At 46.2% G+C, this 23,766-nt stretch overlaps 1 protein-coding gene across 3 annotated transcripts in view; it reads left to right on the top strand.

Moving 5' to 3' along the window:
• Window positions 1–23,766, top strand: part of AGPAT1 (1-acylglycerol-3-phosphate O-acyltransferase 1) — a 170,391-nt gene that overhangs the window by 24,019 nt on the left and 122,606 nt on the right. The window contains exons 3-8 of one of the 3 annotated variants that reach the window (XM_063296325.1): window positions 3,360–3,493; window positions 3,866–4,041; window positions 10,537–10,632; window positions 17,859–17,931; window positions 20,120–20,213; window positions 20,572–21,069. In XM_063296325.1, the coding sequence (XP_063152395.1) occupies window positions 3,360–3,493; window positions 3,866–4,041; window positions 10,537–10,632; window positions 17,859–17,931; window positions 20,120–20,213; window positions 20,572–20,575 (577 nt within the window). In that variant the 3' untranslated portion in view covers window positions 20,576–21,069. Of the gene's footprint in view, window positions 1–3,359; window positions 3,494–3,865; window positions 4,042–10,536; window positions 10,633–17,858; window positions 17,932–20,119; window positions 21,070–23,766 lie in introns of those variants that run through there. The other 2 variants (XR_010067391.1, XM_063296324.1) reach the window with 2 other exon arrangements.

Raw genomic sequence — 23,766 nt, 5'->3', positions numbered from 1 at the left:
GTTTTTCAACCTAGGCAACTTTAAGATGTGTGGACTTCAACTCCCAGAATTCCCCAGCCAGCATGTCTTAAAGTTGCCTAGGTTGAAAAACACCACTCTATGCTTGCAATCGACAGGGCAAAGCCCCAAATGGGCCTTGCATGCCCTCCCCCTCTTATCTCATCTGCCTTACCTGGATGGCTGCTGTCAAGGACTGCAAATAGCTGGCTTGGATGGGATCCTGCCAAAATCAAGCTGATGCTCCAAGAGAGACAAGACATGGAATCTAAATGGGGAAGGAGACTGTTATATGGCCTTACAGCTTGGTTATAGCTGGGAATCTGTTTTAAGAGGGGAAGGCCAATGTCACCTTGAAATGATACTCTTTGGAAAAGGCGGGGTTTGAAGGGAGAGAGATTGTACTTCACCAGGTTTCAGGAAGACTATTTTATACATTGGAGCATCTGGTCTGGATTTTCACATTGTTGTGTCATGATTTGTTGAATAAACCACCGTTGGCCCGGTTCACGCCGCTGTAAGCTGCAAATCCTGTTTTACAAGCTGTATTGGCAGCTCATCACACTGCGGTAAGCCCCAAACCAACCAGCCACATTGTGTTATATATATATTTATTTATTTTATTTAAAACATTTCTACCCCACTGCTATCCAAATGGTGCTTGGTGGCTTACCTAGCATACAAGTAGAACAATTTTAAATGTCCGTGGTCATGCATAAGAGAAACGGAAACTAACAAATACCAATGCTAGAAAAAACCATCAGCAAAAAAAAAAACCTCAACAACAATAAAGCAAGAAAAAAAAGGAAGAAGGAGAAAGATCACATCTAAACTCAGATGAAAGCCCTTTGAGACAATTCTTTCTTCTGGTCAGAGAACAGACACAAGCTTTTTTGAAAGACTGGAAACCTTACATGGACTTTTTGCTGAAAGAAGGAAGTGAAATGATGATTGATGGATTTAAATATTAACATTTTTTTTAAATCCATTCAATCGTTTCCGATTCTCAGAGACTGCCTGGACAACTCCGTGCAGTTTTCTTGGCAAGGTTTTTTGGAAGTGGTTTGCCATTGCCTCCTTCCCAGGGCTGAGAGAGAGTGACTGGCCCAAGGTCACCCAGCTGGCTTTGTGCCTCAGACAGGACTAGAACTCAGGGTCTCCTGGTTTCTTGCCTGGGGCCTTTCTTTTTTCTTTTCCTGCACTTTTTTGTTTTTCCTTCTGTTTCTTTTTTTTTTCTTTCAATTTGTCTTTTACTAGATGGAAAAATTCTTAATATAAATAAAGGAGAAGGAAAGAAATACAATTCTGTCGTCTTATACTTAGTACAAGCTGTGAACCCTGCCAGTGTGATCTGCCCAATACAGAAGCCCAGCAGTAGAGACTTAAATGCCTTTCTCTGCATTAAAAGAGTTCAAGGAGCTTGGGGACTGGACAAAACATTGAACCCCCATCTCCCATGCCCCAAGACAACATTTGTTTGTTTGTTTATTTTATTACATTTATTATAGCCACCCTCTTTAACAGACTCTGCCCTGGCTACATGCGTTGACAAAAGGAATGTGTGATGGTGTAATGGTTGGTGGAAACGACCTTGGGAGACAGGAAGAGCCGCAGACTAGACAATGGTCAGATAAGAGGCAGCTGAGCCTGCAGAAGCAGTAGGGGCATAACGAAGTCTCAGAAGGGATCCTCCCTACAGGTAGTCCTTGACTTACGACCGCAGTAGGGACTGGAAAATGTGTTGTTAAGCAGTGCGGTCATTAAGCAAGGCATGTGGCCACACCCAATTTTACAACTTTTTTCGGTGGTTGTTAAGTGAATCATATGGTTGCCCATTGATTTTGTTTGTTGGAAGCTGTCCGGGAAGGTTGCAAATGGAGATCAAGTGACACTGGGACCCTACAACTGTCATAAATAGATGCCGGTTGCCAAGTGCCCGAATTTTGATCATGTGACTGTGGGCACGCTGTGATGGTCGTAAGTGCGAGGACCAGTTGTGAGTCACTTTTTTCCAGCGTTTTCCAGGAAACCAGAACCATGAGTACTAACACTACTTTCATCGTAAGGTCACAGTAACAGAATCCTGCAAGTCTGAAAGCACACCTCTGCCTTCACCTTCTAAAGAACTATGGAGGGTTCCTCTTGGGACGCTTTCTCCACCTCCATTCCTTCTGTGGGCTGAGCTCTCTCTTACCGGATCATTATTGTCCAGTCTGTGACTCTTCCTCCTGCCTCCCAAGGTCATTCTCACCCTCCATTATGGACCCCATGGCTAAGGGTGGGTTACAACCTCCATTCAAAAGATCTGGAGGCCAAACTACATGGAAACGTGCTATCAGCTACCCTGGGGGGTGCAATGGCTAAATGTTCCCCAAACATCTAGTGAAAGGCAACGCTTATTTGAGAAATGAAGCCCTTCGAGAAATATGGAACAATCTTGCCATTTCTAGCAGACAACCGGTATTTTAAAACGGTGACCTCCGTGCCCAGTGGTAACTGCCATATAATTGACCATTGGTGTCCAAGTCCTCTGATTGGATTAGAAATTGGTAGACATGGGTGTGATCCCCTGCCACCTCTTTTAATTTCCCAAACACTTTCCCAGGCAAACATTTTGAAACTCTACCTAACACACTAGTAACAATTACTCCTTGGATTAATGCAGGAGTAGGTGGAGGCAGGGGCTGCATTTTTAAACTCTGTGAATTACAGCAAGTCTGGCTGGTGACTTCATTTAATTTAATTTAAATTCTTTGTCTTTTTGAATACGAGGTGGGGTTCTAGATGTCAAGGCATGCTCCCACCATTTAGTTAGCCATTCTTCCGAAGAGGGAATTGGAGATCTGTTCTGGTAAAAGGCACCTAAAATCCTTGCGGCCAGCCATGCCTGGCTCCCTGCCCCTGAGTGTGATGAAGGAAGCTGGCCTGTAATTGGGATTGAGCTACGGTTGGATTGCCGGTCAGACTGGTTTCTGTATATGGCACTTGGGGAGGACATTTTGCCTTCTGCCTCGGGCAGCAAGAAAAATCTCTTCCCAAGCCAGCCCTTCCTGGCATAATATCTTGGTAGAGATAGTAGGGAACATCTGGGAGCAGCGACCGTGCCTTGGGGGTGCAAGATTTTCTTCCTTCCTTTTTTTGAAAAATGTTGAGGCTTGCTTTTGGCAGGGTGTCCTAGCCCAGTCCATACCAGCCCTCAAGATACGGTGAAGCTGCAGCTCTCCAAACGCTGGTTGTGAATTGCAGCCTCAGCCCGTCTGGAGGGAGCCACATGTCCAAAGGCAGATGCATCCACAGACATTCACTCCTAGTATTGGCAGGTTCAAATTTCATACGCTTTCTCTCTTCCTTAACCCTCCCAGGATACTACGCTTCATGCTGCTCCATGTGAAATATCTGTATGGGATCAAGATTGACGTGCGGGGGACTGAGAACTTCAACATCAAGCAGCCATACGTGGTGGTGTCCAACCACCAGAGCTCCCTCGACTTGCTTGGTATGGCTGGAGGATGGGGAGGGTGTGCAGGAGCTAAGAATTTGATCTGGGCCCTCGGCTCACTTGTGGTCAGGAGTTTTTTAAAACAGATGTTGCGATGTGGTCCAGCAATGCTAGAATTTTAGAATTGCTTGTATGGCTTTTTTCCCCCTACTGTCTGATTCACCTACAACTCCTCTAATAAGCGTTAGCTAACAAAAAGTTGGTTTGCCACCACTTGTTAAATTGAAAATATCCCAAACGGAATCTAGGTCCTCTGGTGTGAGCGTCTCACTTCGTGGTTCCTTCATCTGATGCCATGGCTGTCCAGTGCAAGGCAAACATCTCTGTCTGTGACATCAGCATTGCTAATCCTTACACTTTTCCACACAGGGTTGATGGAGGTGCTGCCAGATCGTTGTGTGCCAATTGCCAAGAAGGAGCTGATGTACATGGGCACGGTGGGATTGGCGTGCTGGCTGGGAGGCATCATTTTTATCAACCGCAAGAAAACCGATGATGCCATCAGCGTCATGTCTGAGGCTGCCCAAACTATGCTGAGCGAAGATGTGAGTTTTTTTGGAAGGGGATTGCAGAATTGTGATGAAATGGAGGTGGCCGGCGGGATGGAGTGGTGCCTGAGCAAGGGGTTACCCCATGTGCAGATGAGGTTGAACATGAGAATCATGATTGAGAGACTTTTCCCAAAGTTCTAGATGTCTGGGTCATGATGGTTAACTTGGATTTCCCCCCCGTTGAGAGATGATGCAGATTAGCAGAATGTTGTATAGTGAATGTGTTGAAATGATACCAGGGCGGCCCAGATTCTAGCCCTCCGTGGCCACAAACTGGTAGACTTTGGGCCAGTCCCTTGCATTCAGCCCCAGAGCCAATGTGGGATAGTGGTGAAGTTGCTGGACTAGGATCAGGGAGACCCACCTTCTGGTCCCCCCTCAGCCACAGAAGTCCCTCTCTTTTTACCTACCCCCACGGAGGGGGGTGTTGTGTAAATAAAATGAAATAAGGTTCTCATGTAACCTGGCTTGAGTTCCTGGAGGAAAGATCAGATATAATCTAATTCAGTGTTTCTCAACCTTGGCAGCTTTTAAGATATGTACAACTCCTAGAATTCCCCAGCCAGCATGGGTGGTTGAGAAACACTGATCTAATTAATTCTTTTATAATATACTCCTTCTGGGGACTATGCCATCTGGAATAGGCAAGGCAAGGGGAAGGAAATAATTTTAGGAAAGTTCACCTGGCCTCAAGCTCTTCCTTTATGCAGGAGGAAACATCTCTGCTTTCTCCCCGATGTGTTGTCTTTGTGCATGCAGAACGTTCCAGGGGGCAAGAAGGTCCCATCCCTGCTAACTCCAACATACATGACTGAAATGCTACAGAATGGTTCAGTCTTCACTATGTGTACATTGTGTGAATAAAGTGCTAAGGCATCTGGCCTCATGAAGGGTACAGCCAAGTTTTTCACAGTGTGCTTGGTCGTAGCTTCTGGTACACCATCCATAGGTACAATATTTCTGATTGTGAGAAGGTGTAAACGGGGGACCCGCCCCTGCCTGGAGACGTTTGCCATCTATATTTTAACACTGCTGCAGGTAACCCACAGGGCCCAGCGTCTGGTGCTTTTCTTGATCGGGGGGTCTGTAATTCTGCTGGTGCACTAAAGAAGCAAAGACGTTGAGATAATCCCGTGCAGGATCTTTTGGTTTCTAGAATCCTTGGTGCTCTCTGAGCTTGGTTGTTGGCTTGCAGATATTTTATTACCCAACTAGGTAACATCAGCAGTGCTGGTGAGTGTGGGGTTTGCTCCCTGTTTATTTACAGTAGTTTGCCCTGCCAATGTTGGCGGGGGTGTGGTTTTCTTCTTGGTAGTACCTTGATCAGGGCACTATTTTCAGCTTGATTGTTTGTCTGCTTGATTGTTTGTCTGCTTCTTGGTTTTCTGGCCAGGGTATTGTTTTCTGCTTGATTGTTTGTCAAAGAACTACCAAGGAGAAACCCCCATCCCCACCAATACTAGCAGGGCAAGCTACTGTATATCAACAGGGAGCAAACCCTACACTCACCAGCACTGATGATGTTACTTAGTTGGGTAATGAAACATCTGCAAGCAAACAGCCAGGCTCAGAGAGCCCCAAGGACTCCACAGGTCAACCCTGAGCAATATATATTCTGTGCTTTCAGTTGATGCTCATTCATCCCGTTTGCCAAACTATTATGGTATTTTCAGCCGGCTGCTTCTCTTAAGAGCCTTCCTTGTACCTCATCGTCAAACTGCCTTAATTTGGACAAAACAGACTATACCCCTTTCACAAGTGCTGAATGGACGGTGTCCTAGGATCCTCCTGCCTTGGTGGATTTGCCTGTCGAATGAGCAGGCATCTCCAGAGCATGTTTTTCTATTCTGCAGTTTTTGTATGGAAGCCTGCCGGCAATTGATTACTCCTATACAGACTGCATTGCCTGGCAGATCCACGCAGTTTGAGGCTAAATATTTGCTGGAAACTCCAAGGTTGAGTGGCTCAGTTTCTTTCATTGGCTATTACAATGAGGCAGCAACTTCTGATGGAAGGAATATCTCATAGGATGAGGCTATTTTGGGTCACTGGGTTGTATTTCTGCACAGTATGTGTTCTTGTGGCCAAATTTCTGTTGCGTAATTCATAGAGTCAAAATGGGACGGAACCTGGGAAGGCGTCTAGGCCAGCCCCCTGCTTAGTGCAGGATCTGCTGTTTCAGGCAATGGCTATCCAGCCTCTGCTTAAAGACCTCCAGGGAAGGGGGCATACCCCATCATGAGGCAACTGGTTCTGCTGTTTGACAGTTCCTACTGTCAGGAAATTCCTCCTAATATCTAAACTGAATCGGTTTCTCAGGAGTTTCAACCCATTGGTTCTGGTCGTGCCCTCTAGGGAGACAGAGAAAAAGTCCATTCCCTCCTCTGCTTGACAGTCCTCCAGATATGTGAAGCCTGCTATTGTACTTCCCTTCAGTCTTCTCTTCTGTGGAGCAACATATCCAGTTCCTTTAATTGTTCTTTATACCCCTTGATTTGCTGTCCCCCCACCATCTTGCTAGCCCTCCTCTGAACTTGCTCCAGTTTGTCACTGTCCTTTTTATACTGTGGTGCTCCTACCTGGATACAGATTTCAGGAAGTGGCGGGGCGCGGTCCTAGGCAGAATAGATGGTACAATTTTTTTCCTGAGACCCGGACTGCATGCTTGTTTTAATCCACCCCAAAAGAGCATTTGCCTTTCTAGCTGTCGTACCCCCCTGTGGGCTTATGTTCAACTTGGGGTCCATGAAAAAACACTGTGATCCTTTTCACCTCGCCAAGCCAGGTCTCCCCAATCTTGTGTTTTTTGTTTTTTCTTCCTCAATGCAAGCCTATATTTTCCTCCCCCTTAAAATACCCTGTTTGTTTAGGCCCACTGTTCAAGCTTGTCTTGATCTTTTTGAAACTTCTCTTTGTCTTCTAAAGTGCCAGCTGCTCCTTCTTGTTGTGTGGCATATACAAATGTGATAATCATCCCCTCAGCTCCTTTGTCCAGGCCATTAATGAAAATGTGGAACAACACAGAGCACTGGGACATACTACTTGATCACTTCCCTTCAAACTGGAGCCATTAGCAGACACTCTTTGAGTGCAGTCCCTCAGCCGACAAAGCTTATCTAATAATAGTGTCATCTAGACCAGCATTTCTCAACCTTAGCAACTTGAAGATAAAGTTAAAAGTTGCTGAGGTTGAGAAACACTGATCCAGACCATAGGTAAAGGTAAAGGTTTCCCTTGACGTAAAGTCCAGTCGTGTCCGACTTTAGGGGGCGGTGCTCATCTCCGTTTCTAAGCCTTGGAGCCGGCGTTGTCCCTAGGGACACTTCCGGGTCATGTGGCCAGCATGACGACACGGAACGCCGTTACCTTCCCGCCGAAGCGGTACCTATTGATCTACTCACATTTGCATGTTTTCGAACTGCTAGGTGAGCAGGAGCTGGGACGAGCAACGGGAGCTCACCCCGCCGCGCGGTTTCGAATGTTAATGAGGACATAAAGAGAGTTTGTCAAATGCTTTGCTGAGTTCCAGGTCCTAGCGTCCTAATGATTGAGGTAGTAAACAAAAACTACAAAACAACCACTCGATCAATTAAGATACACTACATCCAGGGCATTCCCCTCATCTATTAACCTAGGAACTGTCAAAAAAGGAGATAAGGTTTCTCATTGTGCATTCTGCTGTTAGTTCTGGTCCATCAACTGTAGCACAACTTGCTCAAGAGTGGAGAGAGAGCTCTGCTTCTGCCTTGCCTTCTGGCAGGATTCGACTCGAAATAAATTAATAAGCTATGAAAGTTTGTTAATGTGCGAGGAAAGACACGGCCCCGGCAAGGCTTCCTGCTTTTCGGGACAGTACTCTAGCTGATGCACTACAGCCAGAGACTGTGGTGCTGAATAAGCTTGAAGCCATGCAGTGCCCATGTAGAGCAGTGTTGCTCACCCTTGGGAACTTTAAGATGTGTGGACTTCAACTCCCAGAACTGCTGGCTGGGGAATTCTGGGAGTCGAACTCCACGCATCTTAGAGTTACCAAGGTTGAGCAACACTGGTGTAGAGTAAAGGGTGGTATACCGGGGAGCTCATGGGAGAAAGTCAGCAAGGCCAGGGTAAAGATACAAATGGGGTTAGAACAAAACTCCCATTAAAGTGAACTTAAACTGAATTAAAATGATACTAAGTTTCATGCAGTTGATCAGATTAATCCCGTGCATTGAAATGTATTTCCTTATTTTCAGTAAAAATACAATCTAGTGGAAACTTCCAGAAGACTTCTAGGGGCCAAATTCTAGGCTTTCTGGGCCTCCGTTATGCACTTCTGGTATAAAGACTGGCCTTGTCAACGTTGTTTGGGCAGCAGTCAAGTATTTTTTGAGGCCAAAGGTGCAATACAATAGCCCACATATCCTCTTGTCATCCAAAATCTCACAAGATGCCAAATTCCATGTGAGAATCTGGAGCTCTCACAGCATCTTGCAATCTTCCATGTCTTTTTAAATTTTTTTAAATCCCACCTTTATTATTTTTATAAATAACTCAAGGCAGTGAACATACCTAATACTTCTTCCTCCTCCTATTTTCCCCACAACAACACCCCTGTGAGGTGGGCTGGGCTGAGAGAGAGGGACTGGCCCAAGGTCACCCAGCCGGCTTTCATGCCTGAGGCGGGACTAGAACTCTCATACCACGCCTGATTGGCTCTTGGGCTGAGAGAGGGGGACTGGCCCAAGGTCACCCAGCCGGCTTTCATGCCTGAGGCGGGACTAGAACTCTCATACCACGCCTGATTGGCTCTTGGGCTGAGAGAGAGGGACTGGCCCAAGGTCACCCAGCCGGCTTTCAGGCCTGAGGCGGGACTAGAACTCTCATACCACACCTGATTGGCTCTTGGGCTGAGAGAGAGGGACTGGCCCAAGGTCACCCAGCCGGCTTTCAGGCCTAAGGCCAGACCAGAACTCTCAGTCTCCTGGTTTCTAGCCTGGTGTCTTAACCACTTGCCCATTTCTTTAACACAATTTAATTTCGGGGAGTTACGGGCTGGCTTTAAGCAGGAACGGGTGTCATGCTGCCTTCGTGCATCAAGTTGCAAACCATTGTGGTAAAGGCTGTTGCCCCCATCTTCGTGGTGCTGGCATTGAGGAAGGTGGAGCATTGTTCATATGTTGATTCTTGTGTGAGATTGCCTTTTATTAAGGCAGAAACCTTGCAGTCCTGTCCTCAAACCTGGGCCTGGGCCTTCTTCTCAGCAACTTCTGAGATTTAAGGAAGAGGTTCCTAGGACATAAAGCTGGGATAGTTCAGAAGGCAAGATTTGTGAGATCTAGTTAGAGCAAGGCGCCTCCTCAGAAACCTCTAGACCAGTGTTTTTTAAATTTGGCAACTTTAAGATCTATGGACTTCAACTCCCAGAATTCCCCAGCCAGCATGCTTCTGGGAATTGAATTGAATTGAATTGAATTGAATTAGAAGAATCCTGGGAATTGAAGTCCACACATCTCTTTTTTTTAAAATAACTTTATTAGGTTTTTAAAATAAAGAGATTAAAACTAACAAGCACTAATAATTGAGATAGAAAATAGAGGAGAGAGAAGTCCGCACATCTTAAAGTTTCTGAGGTTGAGAAACACGGACAGAATGATCTGTGTTTTCAATAATATTTGCCCGTCTATATGATTGGATGGAGTAGGCATGCTCCAGATCCCATCGATCAAACAGTGTCATCTGAGGGGACTCAGGAAATGGGTCTTGTCTGTCCTGGCAGCTGCCCTCTGGAACGACCTTCTACCTGAGAGTTGCATGGCCCCCACCCTGACCTTAATTAATCCCTTAAACCTTATTTTAAACCCTTAAAATCTGTCCCTTCCCCCGAGCCTTGGGGTGGAGTCAGTGACAGACCCCTTGTGTGATGATGGGCCTATTAGATGTTGTTTTTTCTAGGCTTTTTCCTTATGTATATGCTGTTTCTTATTATTGTTATTTTACAAGTTGCCCAGAGTTGTGCTGGAGTTGGGTGGCAATAAAATAAAATAAAATAGGTCTCACAAAATGGCTGCACTTGTTCATTCACAGATTAGCTGTCATAGAGGATGTAGCTGTCGTGGTCTGTGGGAATGACCCTGGGAGACAGGAGGAAGGGCCGCAGCCTAGACAACGGTCTGATAAATGAAATCCAAGTCCAAAGGAGGGGTGGGAGTGGAGAAAGCGTCTCAGAAGGGACCCTCCCTAGTTTTCTGGAGAGTAAAAGTAAGGGAGGGGAGAGGAACTTTCGGACTTGCAAGATTGTGTTACCGTAACCTTAAAATAGAGGTAGTGCTAGCACTCATGGTTGGTGCTTCTCGTCTGGACTACCTTGAGGGGCTGACAGTACCCATTCACAAAGCACCTATTTCTCAGTAGTATGGATTCTTTGCTTAACCATTGTGTGTCCGTGTGAACCCAGAGGTCGTTGATGAAAGGGCCTCAGTTCCTCCTTTCCTTTGACTCCCTTTGCAGGTTCGGGTCTGGGTGTTCCCTGAGGGTACCAGGAATCACAACGGCTCCATGCTGCCCTTCAAACGGGGCGCCTTCCATTTGGCTGTGCAAACCCAGGTAAGGGGTGCCCAGTTGACTCACCTTCTCCCCCCAAGGGATGGCTGGCAGCCACGTAAGATATCTCTTTGCCAGGTTCACACAGCTAGGCTAAAATAGAGTTGGGGAGCTTGGGATTCAGCGTGTGGTGGGAACAAAGTCCTTATTTGAGCAGACTGCAGATACGAACCAGACTGTCCCACTGACCCTTTGGACAATTGTATATTATGTGAATGCAGCCACTGGGGTTGAACCTGTTCTGTGGCCCAACCATTGCATTATTCATTCCAGTTAGTTCTGTTGGACTTTTGCAAGCTCAGAGTGGGAATTGAGGATTTAGGTGGCTGAGTCTGAAGTCCTCCATGGTGTTCAGATGAAGATGGCTTCTGATAAATGGGTCTGTTGCCTGTTAATGGGGTAGCAGTGAATCAGAGGGATAGTGGGTAGTCAAGAGGTCACAGTGATGTTTTCCTCTCTGCCACCCCATTGCTGGACAACCTTGGGGCACACACTCTCTCCCAGTATGAGGACAGTCACACCGGGCTTTGTAAGGATGATTGAGGAGATGGATGCCAAGCAGGAGTGCCAAGATAAGGAAAGCTGGTGGCTTCTCCTACCAAGTCTGAACTGACTGCAGGCAGGCATCCTGAGTTAAGAGCTCTCCTCCTTTTGGTGTCTTGGGTGCAGTTAATACTTTCTTTTTTAAAATAATTTTATTAAGGATTACAATTATATAGATAAAAACTAATGCAAACTGCAAAAAGTAAAAAAGTAGAAAGAAAAAATAGGAAGTACAAAAAAAAGGGAAATATATAGAAGGTTGTTGTTGTTTATTCGTTTAGTCGCTCCCGACTCTTCGTGACTTCATGGACCAGCCCACGCCAGAGCTCCCTGTCGGTCGTCAACACCCCCAGCTCCCCCAGGGACGAGTCCGTCACCTCTAGAATATCATCCATCCATCTTGCCCTTGGTTGGCCCCTCTTCCTTTGCCCTCCACTCTCCCTAGCATCAGCATCTTCTCCAGGCTGTCCTGTCTTCTCATTATGTGGCCAAAGTATTTCAGTTTTGCCTTTAATATCATTCCCTCAAGTGAGCAGTCTGGCTTTATTTCCTGGAGGATGGTCTGGTTTGATCTTCTTGCAGTCCAAGGCACTCTCAGAATTTTCCTCCAACACCACAATTCCAAAGCATCGATCTTCCTTCTCTCAGCCTTCCTTATGGTCCAGCTCTCGCAGCCATATGTTACTATGGGGAACACCATTGCTTTAACTATGCGGACCTTTGTTGTCAGTGTGATGTCTCTGCTCTTAACTATTTTATCGAGATTTGTCATTGCTCTTCTCCCAAGGATTAAGTGTCTTCTGATTTCCTGACTGCAGTCAGCATCTGCAGTAATCTTTGCACCTAGAAATACAAAGTCTTTCACTGCCTCTACATTTTCTCCCTCTATTTGCCAGTTATCAATCAAGCTGGTTGCCATAATCTTGGTTTTTTTGAGGTTTAGCCGCAAGCCAGCTTTTGCACTTTCTTCTTTCACCTTCATCATAAGGCTCCTCAGTTCCTCTTCGCTTTCAGCCATCAAAGTGGTATCATCTGCATATCTGAGATTGTTAATGTTTCTTCCAGCGATTTTAACTCCAGCCTTGGATTCCTCAAGCCCAGCATGTTGCATGATGTGTTCTGCGTACAAGTTGAATAGGTAGGGTGAGAGTATACAGCCCTGCCGTACTCCTTTCCCAATCTTAAACCAGTCCGTTGTTCCGTGGTCTGTTCTTACTGTTGCTACTTGGTCGTTATACAGATTCTTCAGGAGGCAGACAAGATGACTTGGTATCCCCATACCACTAAGAACTTGCCACAATTTGTTATGGTCCACACAGTCAAAGGCTTTAGAATAGTCAATAAAAAAGAAACAGATGTTTTTCTGAAACTCCCTGGCTTTTTCCATTATCCAGCGGATATTGGCAATTTGGTCTCTAGTTCCCCTGCCTTTTCTAAACCCAGCTTGTACATCTGGCAATTCTCGCTCCATGAATTGCTGAAGTCTACCTTGCAGGATCTTGAGCATTACCTTACTGGCATGTGAAATGAGTGCCACTGTTCGATAGTTTGAACATTCTTTAGTGTTCCCCTTTTTTGGTATGGGGATATATGTTGATTTTTTCCAATCTGATGGCCATTCTTACGTTTTCCAAATTTGCTGGCATATAGCATGCATTACCTTGACAGCATCATCTTGCAAGATTTTGAACAGTTCAGCTGGGATGCCGTCGTCTCCTGCTGCCTTGTTATTAGCAATGCTTCTTAAGGCCCACTCAACCTCACTCTTCAGGATGTCTGGCTCTAGCTCACTGACCACACCATCAAAGCTATCCCTGATATTGTTATCCTTCCTATACAGGTCTTCTGTATATTCTTGCCACCTTTTCTTGATCTCTTCTTCTTCTGTTAGGTCCTTGCCATCTTTGTTTTTGATCATACCCATTTTTGCCTGGAATTTACCTCCGATGTTTCTAATTTTCTGGAAGAGGTCTCTTGTCCTTCCTATTCTATTGTCGTCTTCCACTTCCGCGCATTGCTTGTTTAAAAATAATTCCTTATCTCTTCTGGCTAACCTCTGGAATTTTGCACTTAATTGGGCATATCTCCCCCTGTCACTGTTGCCTTTTGCTTTCCTTCTTTCTTGGGCTACTTCTAGTGTCTCAGCAGACAGCCATTTTGCCTTCTTGGTTTTCTCTTTCTTTGGGATGTATTTTGTTGCCGTCTCCTGAACAATGTTGTGAACTTCTGTCCATAGTTCTTCCGGGACCCTATCTACTAAGTCCAGTCCCTTAAATCTATTCTTCACCTCCACTGCATATTCCTTAGGAATATTAGTGAGCTCATATCTAGCTGATCTGTGGGTCTTCCCTAATCTCTTTAGTCTGATCCTAAATTGTGCAAGAAGAAGTTCGTGATCTGAACTACAGTCAGCTCCAGGTCTTGTTTTTACCAACTGTACAGATGTCCGCCACCTTTGGCTGCAAAGGATGTAGTCAATCTGATTTCTGTGTTGTCCATCTGGTGAAGTCCATGTATAAAGCCGTCTCTTAGGTTGTTGGAAGAGAGTGTTTGTTATGCAGAGTGAATTGTCTTGGCAAAATTCTATCAGCCTATGTCCTGCTTCGTTTTGTTCTCCCAGGCCATACTTACCTGTAATTCCAGGTGTCATTTGACTGCCCACCTTAGCATTCCAGTCTCCTGTGATGAAAATAACATCTCTTTTAGGCATGTTGTCCAGTAGGTGCTGCAGATCCTCATAGAACTGCTCTACTTCAGCTTCTTCAGCATTTGTGGTTGGGGCGTATATTTGGATCACTGTGATGTTAGATGGCTTGCCCTGAATTCGAATTGAGATCATTCTGTCGTTTTTTGGGTTGTATCCAAGCACTGCTTTCGCCACTTTACTATTAATTATGAAAGCTACTCCATTTCTTCTGTGGTCCTCTTGTCCACAGTAGTAGATCTGGTGGTCATTTGATGTGAAGTGGCCCATTCCAGTCCATTTCAGTTCACTGATGCCCAGAATGTCTATCTTTAATCTTGACATCTCACCAATAACCACATCCAATTTGCCCTGGCTCATAGATCTTACATTCCAGGTTCCAATTGTGTGTTGATCCTTAGAACATCGGATTCGCCGTTCACCACCAGCACCGTCGGCCGCTAGCCATCCTTTCGGCTTTGAGCTAGCTGCGTCATCAGGTCTGGGGCTAGTTGAACTCATCCTCTGTTCCTCCCCGGTAGCATTTTGACCACCTTCCGACCTGGGGGTCTCATCTTCCGATGGTATACCAACATATCTCTGGTTCTACTGATCCATTTAGTTTTCACGGCAAGAATACTGGGGTGGGTTGCCATTACCTTCCCCAGGGATCGCATTTAGTCTGACCTCTCTGTCATGACCTTCCCGTCTTGGGTGGCCCTTCACGGTTTAGCTCATGGTGTCACTGAGGTGCTCAAGCTCCAGCACCACGACAAGGTAACGATCCTTTGCTGAAGATATAGAAGGAAGAATAGAAAAGAAAGAAAAAAATAAGAATATACAAAGAAAGAAAAAAAAATATAAAGAAGTAACTTCCCCCTTCATCACGACAAGTATAAACAATTTTAACAACTTGCCACTTTCTCTTAAAATACAAGAAACAACCTTTTCTTTCCATATCCCATCTCTTATCTATGGACAAATCCTTAAAGCTTCGTTGTTTCAGTCCAGGTCAGCAACGTCCATTAAGGGTTACCAGAAATAACAACAACTATTTTAACCTTGATCTAATAAATCAACTTTATATTCCTTCCCTTTACTTTTAACAGTCTTGGTCTTTAATCCCTTCAAATAATGTCCTAGAACTTGATTTCTTTTCTTTTTTCTTTGTCACTTCGCATCAAGTCTTTCAAAACTTTTAACAGGTCTCCTTTGTAAATCTAATATAGGAAAATTATCCAAGTCACTCTTCTGGTTGGTTATTTGTATGTCCCTTTTAATTATTAAAACCTCAGCCAGTTTCATTTGTATATCCAGTATTTCATCTTTTTCCATATCATTCTTGTAGCCAGTCATTTTTAAATCCATGGTCAAATCTATCTGCATCTTATCTGGTAGAACTTGTTCCTTTTCCATGGCACCATACACACACAGTCTATCTAAGATGACAGACATTCTTAAAATTAACCTCTGAGTCCATTGTTCACAAATATCCTTCAGTACTTCCAGTGTGAAAATATTTTGCTCCATTCTGTATTAACAAGTCAAATAGGTGTTCTTCTCCTTTAATTATAATCTTTACCTCCTCCTTGCTCCCTCTAGTGTCCAATCTTCAAAATCCCATCCCATCATATTTTTTTTTCTGGAATTCAAAACACCAGCCGTTTCCCGTGGGAAGGATTCTTTCAGTTAATTCCAAAATCCCATTTCAAGTCCATCTGGACTAGTGTTTCTCAACCTTGGCAACTTTAAGTTGTGTGGACTTCAACTCCCAGAATTCTGGGAGTTGAAGTCCACACATTTGAAAGCTGCCAAGGTTGAGAAACATTGATCTAGACCCTTAATCTGTTTATAACTTTACAAAAACAACACTCTAATCACCCTTTTGCTGTTTATTCCCCAAAATTACTAAGTCCTTAAACTTATACTTAAAAAACTGCTTTCACTGAGGATTGAAGGAAGCTCACCCAGTGAATGCCATCAAACTTGATGTCCTAACTGCCAGGAACCACGCTGAGCCAAGGACTTGTCTCTAGTGTTTTATTGCAGATACATAACAGGAATCCTAACAAATTGAAGAAGCGTGGGAAAAACCCAGACATATAAACCCCAAAGGTTAAGGCGGTCCCGATCTGTGTCTCTTTGAATGGCTGCCCAAGGCAGCAGGTCCCTTTTGCTGGTAGCGCTTAATCTAGCCTTTCTCAACTTTTTGACCCTGGAGGAATCCTTGAAATATTTTTCAGGCCTCGGGGAACTTCTGCACATTTAGGCTCAAATGTAGGCCGGAAGCTACAAAATGATTACATTCGTTTCATGCGTGGGCCTGTCTGTATGCCTTGACAGTGTTCTGAAACTGAAAATAAAGAATAAAACTTACCTCTTTAATGCGAAGTTGCCCGAATTTGAAATAATTTTTTAAATAAATTGTGATCTCCCAGGGAACCCCTAGTGACCTCTTGTGGAACCTTAGGGTTCCACGGAACCCTGGTTGAGAAACCCTGGCTCGATCCCATGTTTTCTGGCAGTCCTTTCAAAGGACCTGAGAGGGTGGGCTCATAATAATAAATGAAGGGTGCAAATGGGAAGGTTGAGACAGAGAAAGAGAAGGATTGCTAAAGGCACCACTGAGCTGCTAGTTCTGGTGTGCCAGAAGTTATTGTTTGGTGGTGTTTAGGGAGTGCAGAAAAGGGAGCAATGTCTTTCTTTTCTCTTTCTCACCTTCTATATGGTGTATGGTGTGTGTGTGTGTGTGTGTAAGCAGGAGGGTTTAATTCCTGTCGCACATTCCCTCCAAATCCTGATCCCCCCTCCCTCTCCTGTAAGCCAGCTTTCCCCCAATCTGGTGCCGTTTGTAGCTGTTAGATGAAAGTTTCTTTCATCTAACCCAGAAAACTGGGAGGACACCACCTTTAAAGAAGGCTGTCAGCTACCTGAGACAGTCAATTCAGTTTCCTCCTTTTTCCTCCCTTCTTTTCTTCTACATTTGGTGGCTCACTGGACCTTGTCATGCTCCTTGGGGAGGCTTCAGTTTACAAATATGTATTTCGGCTCACTTTGCAAAGATGTGGCAACCTGTCCTCATTTTAAGGCGGCCCTCTAGAAAAGGATGCTTCTGCCATTAGAAAAAAATGATGGGAAAGGGCATCGGGGCCCTCAGATAAATGGCATTTGAAGTTCTTAGTGTGGGGAGAATTTTAATCCTCGTTGTAAAAAATAGCAAGTTTTACGCTGAATGCAAACTTTAAGTCCTTCAGAGCTGGGACTCAAAGTTAGCCGAAAAGGGAGTAGATATTCCATAAAAGACATTGGGAGATAGCAGCAGATAATAACATGGAGTAAAATAGCATTGCTGTTACCCAGAAGAAAAAGGGTTTTTGTACCCTACATGCATCTTAAGTTCTTCCCACTACTTGCAGAACTAAAAGAAACCGGACAAAGCAGATTTGCTTGATCTGATGCGGTATTTCAGCTGTGCTTGTTTAAAAAACATGTGCGCGTAATGTAAGAGAGAGTTTTGCCATAAATTGGATTCAGAGTTTTCCCATAAATTGGTGAGGAAAGCCCTGTTTGCACATGGATTGGAATAGGTTCCTAACGTTTTCCTTTAAAACAAATTACAGGAACTTAAGCTCCTAGAATTATGTTGGTTTTTCTTTTTAAACTAATTGCATCACACCCTGAGACTTATTGAAATAAACTGTGTTATAAACAAGTTGACAATTGAGCAATAAAATAAGTGGCTTTAACCCTTTAATCCAAAACGGTTGGGCAAAGGACATCTTTCGAAATGTTTTGAATAGCTGGACGTGTATTAAAAGTGCAAAGTGGTTTTGAGGTAGTTTTCGGAGTGGCTTAGTTAATGGTGGCTGGTGGTTGCTGGTCACAGCCTCCCCGTTTCAGGGGCCAAATGGTAGAAATGTACTGGGGCTTGCTGGGGGAGAGGATGGGCAATGCCCAGCTGCCCGCCTCCCTCTGTGTTTACCTTCCTTTGTCTTCTCCCAAGGTTCCCCTCATCCCTGTCGTAATCTCGTCGTATCGAGATTTCTACAGTAAGAAGGATAGGCGCTTCACTACAGGTAACTCCATTTCCGATTTCTTTTTTTCTCATTCTTGAGAAGCAGTTGGAAGGGTCTCCCACTGACACCAACGAGCATGGCCATTTTCTAGTATTTTCCAGATGTGTGGGGTCGCACCGCTGCCCATCCCAAGGCTGTGTCAACAAGAGTAATGGGGATTATAGCTTGACCACCTTGGAGGTGCTGGATGGAGGCGTTGCTGGTTCTTCTCGAGGCAGGGAGGGCTTTCATCCAAACCAGAGAGCTTCCTATAATCTCGGGGTCTGGGGACTGGTCTGTCCTGATGGTACCGGAAAGCAGCGAGTTTGCACCATCTCCTTCCAAAGTAGAGTCGATCTCCTGGGTTCTAGGGCAAATTCGGATTTCAGTAATGGGAGAGAGGCATCCAAGAGGGCCAAGAATGAGGAGTCTCAGCAAAGTTTAAAAGATGAGGATATATTTGGATTATACATGGCCTTCCTACTCTAGCTGCTTCTCAAGGCTTCCGAGAAAATGTTAAAAACAATCCAATTAATGAAAAGTAAGAAAAACGAACTTAAAATCAATACTGAACCACCAATTAACAATCAAGTCTGGCAACATCTTTGCAGATTTGCTGAAGGCCAAGCAGGGGCTAAATACAACTTCCACAGCCTAGGAGCAATGTGGAGAAGGCCATCTCCTGTGTGCAAAAAGACATGTCTCCGAAAACAGTGTCTGTCTTCTTCAGGTCTGAATCGACGGAGAGGCTCGTAATGAAAGAAAGAGGCTGTCCCTTAGATACTCGGGCCCTAAACCAGTTAGAGCTTTTAAAGATCAATACCAACACCCTAATTATGCTGGGCAACCACAGCAAGCTTCACAAGATCTCGTTCTTGCCCTGGTCAGCATCTGTAATGGTATGTGGGAATGACCTTGGGAGACCTGACGAAGAGATGTTGCCTAGGGAATGGGCAGATAAGAGGGAGCATAGCCCACAGCTGCACAGAGGACAGGGCAAGGGCTCAGGAAGGACCCTCCCTAAGATCTCGGACTGTAAAGGTGATGGCAGGAGAGTTGCACTTTCAGACATGCAAGATTCTGTTAATGTAGGTAAAGGTAAAGGTTTCCCTTGACGTAAAGTCCAGTCGTGTCCGACTCTAGGGGGCGGTGCTCATCTCCATTTCTAAGCCTTAGAGCCGGCGTTGTCCGTAGACATTTTCTGTTAATGTAGCTTTACATTAAAGTAGAATTAGCTCATCCAGTCGTGTTTCCTGTCTGGTCTGCCTGGTAAGGCTGACAACATCCTATCTGCTGCCTTAGCATCAGTTGCAGCTTCCAGACCCTTTTCAGGACCATTCCTACATAGACCACATTGCAGAGGTTGGTAGGTGGGAAACGACTGTAAACCTTGACGGCTTGTCCACCTCATCTGGGGAAACCAGTCCATCACCCCTAGCGCCCCTTTTGCCTCCACGGTACTTCAGGGGCATGGCATTGAAATTCAGAAGTAGGTCCACATTTTGACCATGTGTTTGTCAGGTTAAAAATGGAAAATTAAGGAGGAGTGAGAGTTGGGAGTTGGAGTGCCAAGCCTCTTAAGAGGTGAAGGGCTTCTGTCCCACCCTTAACATACACTCCCCACTTCTCAAATCCATGAAGAAATGGGTTACAAATGTTCAACCTTGTCCCATCTGGTGAACTCACTGCAAGGGTTTTGGTGGTCCATTGTAGCTGGTTGGGTGGGTGATCTGCTGCCTTCCTGTATAACCACCCCCACTTCCCCCAATTTTCTATCCCTGACTTATCCACCATTGTCTGTATCAGTGTTTCTCAATCTTGGCAGCTTTACGATGTGTGGACTTCAATTCCCAGAATTCCCTAGCCAGCATGGCTGGCTGGGGAATTCTGGGAGTTGAAGTCCACACATCGTAAAGCTGCCAAGATTGAGAAACACTGGTCTATATGAGCAGCCCGGGATCTTTAAGGCCTTGGCAGAGAAGGGCGTTCTGCTCACAAGCTATCTATACTTTTTAAAAATTAAAAGAAAACAGGAATTGAATCTAGAACCTTCAGTATGAGAAACATCTACGATAATGTGAAAATAAAAACCTATAAGCTTTTCCAGCTCTGGTTCCACACACATAAATGCACTGAATTGTCTTTTTTAACATGTTTTTATTGTCTTGCTTTTTAAAAAAAAAATCTCTCCCCCCGCCCCCCACTGCAGGGCGCTGCACAATCCAGATCTTGTCCTCGGTGCCCACGAAGGGGCTGAGAGCCGACGATGTGCCAGCCCTGACAGATCGAGTGCGCCAAGCCATGTTGGTTGCTTTTGAGGGCCTTTCGGCGGAGCTGGGTTCCCCACAGTGACCCCCGCCACCACTTTCCCCCAGCGTCTGGCCCAGGAGCACTATGGCGTGTGACTGGGAGCAGCTGGCACCCCCAGGCAATCAACGTAAAGATGACGGGGCCAAGACAGAAGAGGGCAGCGCTTCGGAGGGGAGGGAAGTGGAATTGGAACCGGATGGGAACAGCACCCTGCAGCGAAGGAGGTGGACTTGAAATGAATGGGGAGGGGGCTGGTCCCAGCCACACTTGTAGGAAGACCTGGGAGTAGAGTTGACCCTTGTTGCCCTCTTCACTTCCGGACCAGAGTTCTAACCCAGTTTTCTCCCCCAGGTAGGTGGTACAGTCCCATCCCTGCCTCCTCCTCCCCACTCCCCCGTTTTGTTCCCGTGAACTGTTCCATTTAAGCTTCTTGGACTTGGCCACTGCGCTCCTCACGGGGGGAAGTTTTTTTCGGGCTGAACCACGGACCCCGGAGCAACGGAGCCATCCCTTGAATCCTGCAGAGGGAGCCGTGGGCCAGGTTGACCCTTGCTTCAAGGACCGGGAAACCTTGGTGAACATCCGATTCAGGGCAATGCTGTGGGCTGGAGATGCCCCAGCTGTTCGCGGAGCCTGTGCATGGGAACTTTGGACCCTCAGGTTGTCTGCTCTCAACCACCTGGGGAAGGAGCAAGCCAGAGGGAGCCGCTCCGAGGAGGAAGCCGCTGACCAACCCATCAGGACCTGTGATCGATCGCAAAGGGTCGGGGTCGCTCAGCCCGACCCAGCTCCAATCATGGACCGGATCAGATCCTTCCAGGAAGGGGGCCTGCAGGGAGGGAAAGGGACGTAGGAAGAAAGGAGATTTCTCTTGGACACTGCCATCCGACGGGGAGAAGGAGGAGAAGGGGATCCTGTTTGGGGCACAGTAGAGTGAGATCACATGGATTGCCCTTACTGGGGGTTGATGCAGATGTGGGGGAAGACATAGAGGGGAGAAAAAAGGATGGATCTGGGTGGGGAGTGGGCAGAGAGCGGGATTTGGGCGTTCCTGTGGCTTGTCTGCCATGCCTGGAAGGGCTCTCCCTTTTCCCCTTCTCGGGGATGGGGAGATACCTTAACCCACCCCCAAGGCGAGGATGGCCTTACCCTTTGAGCCAGACCAGTGCAGCCACTCCCGCCTTGCCGGGCAGAAAGTTGCAGAAGGGCTGGCGTCTGTCTCCCCACTCCGGCTATGGATCGGGGAGTCCAAATTGAAAGAGCAGGAAGCCTGGGGAGGGGAGGGGCGAGCAGGCAGGGCTTGTCCCCAGGCCAAATGAAGTGGGGGTTGCAAAAAGCAGGGGTTGTTGGGGCCAGGTGTTAAAGGGCAGGGGATGGAATGAACACGGGGGGGGGGGGGGGCTCCTGCACATCCGATAAAAGCAGGGAGGGTGGCCTTCTGCGTGCCGAGATCGATTGGGGAGGATGTCAGCAAAAGCATCTTTTGGGGAGAAGAGAGGAAACCCTTGCCCCTGCCCGGGACGGGGAGAGTTGGAGCGCTCCGGGGGCACCGGTTCCAGGAGGGCTGGGCTGAATCATGGGGGCGGGCCTTGCGGTTCCGCAGAACATTCTGTGCACTTCCCCTCTTCTGCCTTTGGATTTTCCCTGAAGATTCCTGTTCTCTCCCCTGGATGCTTGGCCATCCTGGGCCTTTCTTTCCTTTCCAGATGCTCTTTCTTGGGGGCGGAGGAAAGAGAGTTTCGATCCGGGGAGGGGACGGGGTGGTGAGCGAAGGGATGTTACCAAGTCCATCTTCCCAAGACCTTCCTGCTTTTGATAAAAACCCACAAAGATGAATCCTCTCTGCACATGCTGCCTCTTCCTCAGTCTTGTAACAGATGGGCAAGGTGTGTGCGTGTGCGTGTCCCCGCTATCACTTCTGCCCCTTCAGGGAGCAGAACAGCAAACTTGGCAACTTTAAGATGTGTGGACTTCAACTCCCAGAATTCCCCAGCCAGCCATGCTGGCTGGGGAATTCTGGGAGTTGAAGTCCACACGTCTTCGAAGTTGCCAAGTTTGAGAAACACTGCTCCAGAGGGAGGCTGGACAGCTACCTGTGTGAATCTGGATGTGCCTTCGCTTCAGTGTTGATCAGGATTGGTGGCTGCTTCTACTTTCCTCTCTTAAAAACCAATTCCCAGCAGGCTGTGGGTGGGGTATCTCTGCCCATTCAGGTTTTGAGCAGAACGCCCTTGGAGCACCATCTCGGTGCCTGCTGACGGGCTTCAGTCCCGAGTGCTTTCAACAGGACAGAGATGCTGCCACCAGCTCGATCTAGCACAATAGGAGCAGGTGGGACAAATGAGACACCAGAGCGGAAACTGAAAGCCGCAAACTGGAACCACACGTAGATTTTTGCATGAGAAGGTAGGGAAGGAAGGAGCAGGAGGAGGCGGCCATCCAGGCTGGAGAGAGTCCAGATCAGAGGCCCTCCAGATATTTGCACTGGAACAACAGGCTTCTAACTGGCCAATGGGAACTTGCCCCAATGTCACAGGTGGAGATGGAGGTGTGTGTGTGCACACCTGGGCAAAGATCTGAAGCTCTCCTGTACCCCTGCCAGAGATCCAAAACCAGATTCAGCCCTGTCCACAATTTTCAAAAGTCATTCGTGCAATTGGAGCAGGTTCAGCTCGGCCGGTGGTTTGCTGGTGGCAAGAGCAGTACTGTGGCATCTTGAAGATGTAACAAAGCCCTTTACAGTCCAACATAATAGAATAAAATCAACTTACACTAAATATTGGGAACAAATACAAACTACAATAAACCAAACGTGGGTGCACTTTTCTGGGGGTGGTCTGGTGATACACAGGCCCTTGCTGTTCGTAAAACCGCAACTTGGAATGTTCCAAATAATAGTTATTTTGAAGAAACGCATCATTTGGATTCAGCAGAGCTAACATGCCTTCTGAGATTCTGTCCTAATTGGAGGTGATCTTTTTCAGCTAGATTCTTTTGGAAAGAGATGTATCCTGGTGAAGAGGAAAGATCTATTTTAAAACTTCCTGTTCAGGAGTAGTATAGCTGTGCGCAGATAAAAGAGAACTAAGTCTGTAATCTGAGGACCACTGATGACCCATGAAGGTATTGCAAATGGTCCTAGTGTGGGCACCAAAATGTTGGGCCAAATCTCATGAGACTTTGTCTTCCCATCCAAAATTGCAAGAGATTTTGGTGGGAACACTAAAACCTCTTGAGATTTGATGATCCCTCAAGATTCAGCCATGACATTAAAAAACAACAACATCAATTTTAGATTTTAGTTTTGTTTGGTGTTCCTCGGAAGCTCTTTGTGATGCTGTGGTATATATGTGGAAGGCTTGGGAACTGCTTAAGCACGCCATAAGCCATAGTTTACAAACCACAGTGAGAAAGCCCAAATCAAATACATTACATTAGATCTTAACAGCCAGCACATCATGCCCTAATGTAATGTACTTAGTTTGGCTTAACATGTTACATAAATGCAGTTACTGTGGTTTGTTAACTCTAGTTTATGGTTTAATG

Source organism: Candoia aspera, chromosome 2, assembly GCF_035149785.1.
Source record: "Candoia aspera isolate rCanAsp1 chromosome 2, rCanAsp1.hap2, whole genome shotgun sequence".
Taxonomy (NCBI): Eukaryota; Metazoa; Chordata; class Lepidosauria; order Squamata; family Boidae; genus Candoia; species Candoia aspera.
The sequence above is the reverse complement of the archived record's forward strand: the minus strand, read 5'-3'. Positions and strand labels throughout refer to the sequence as shown.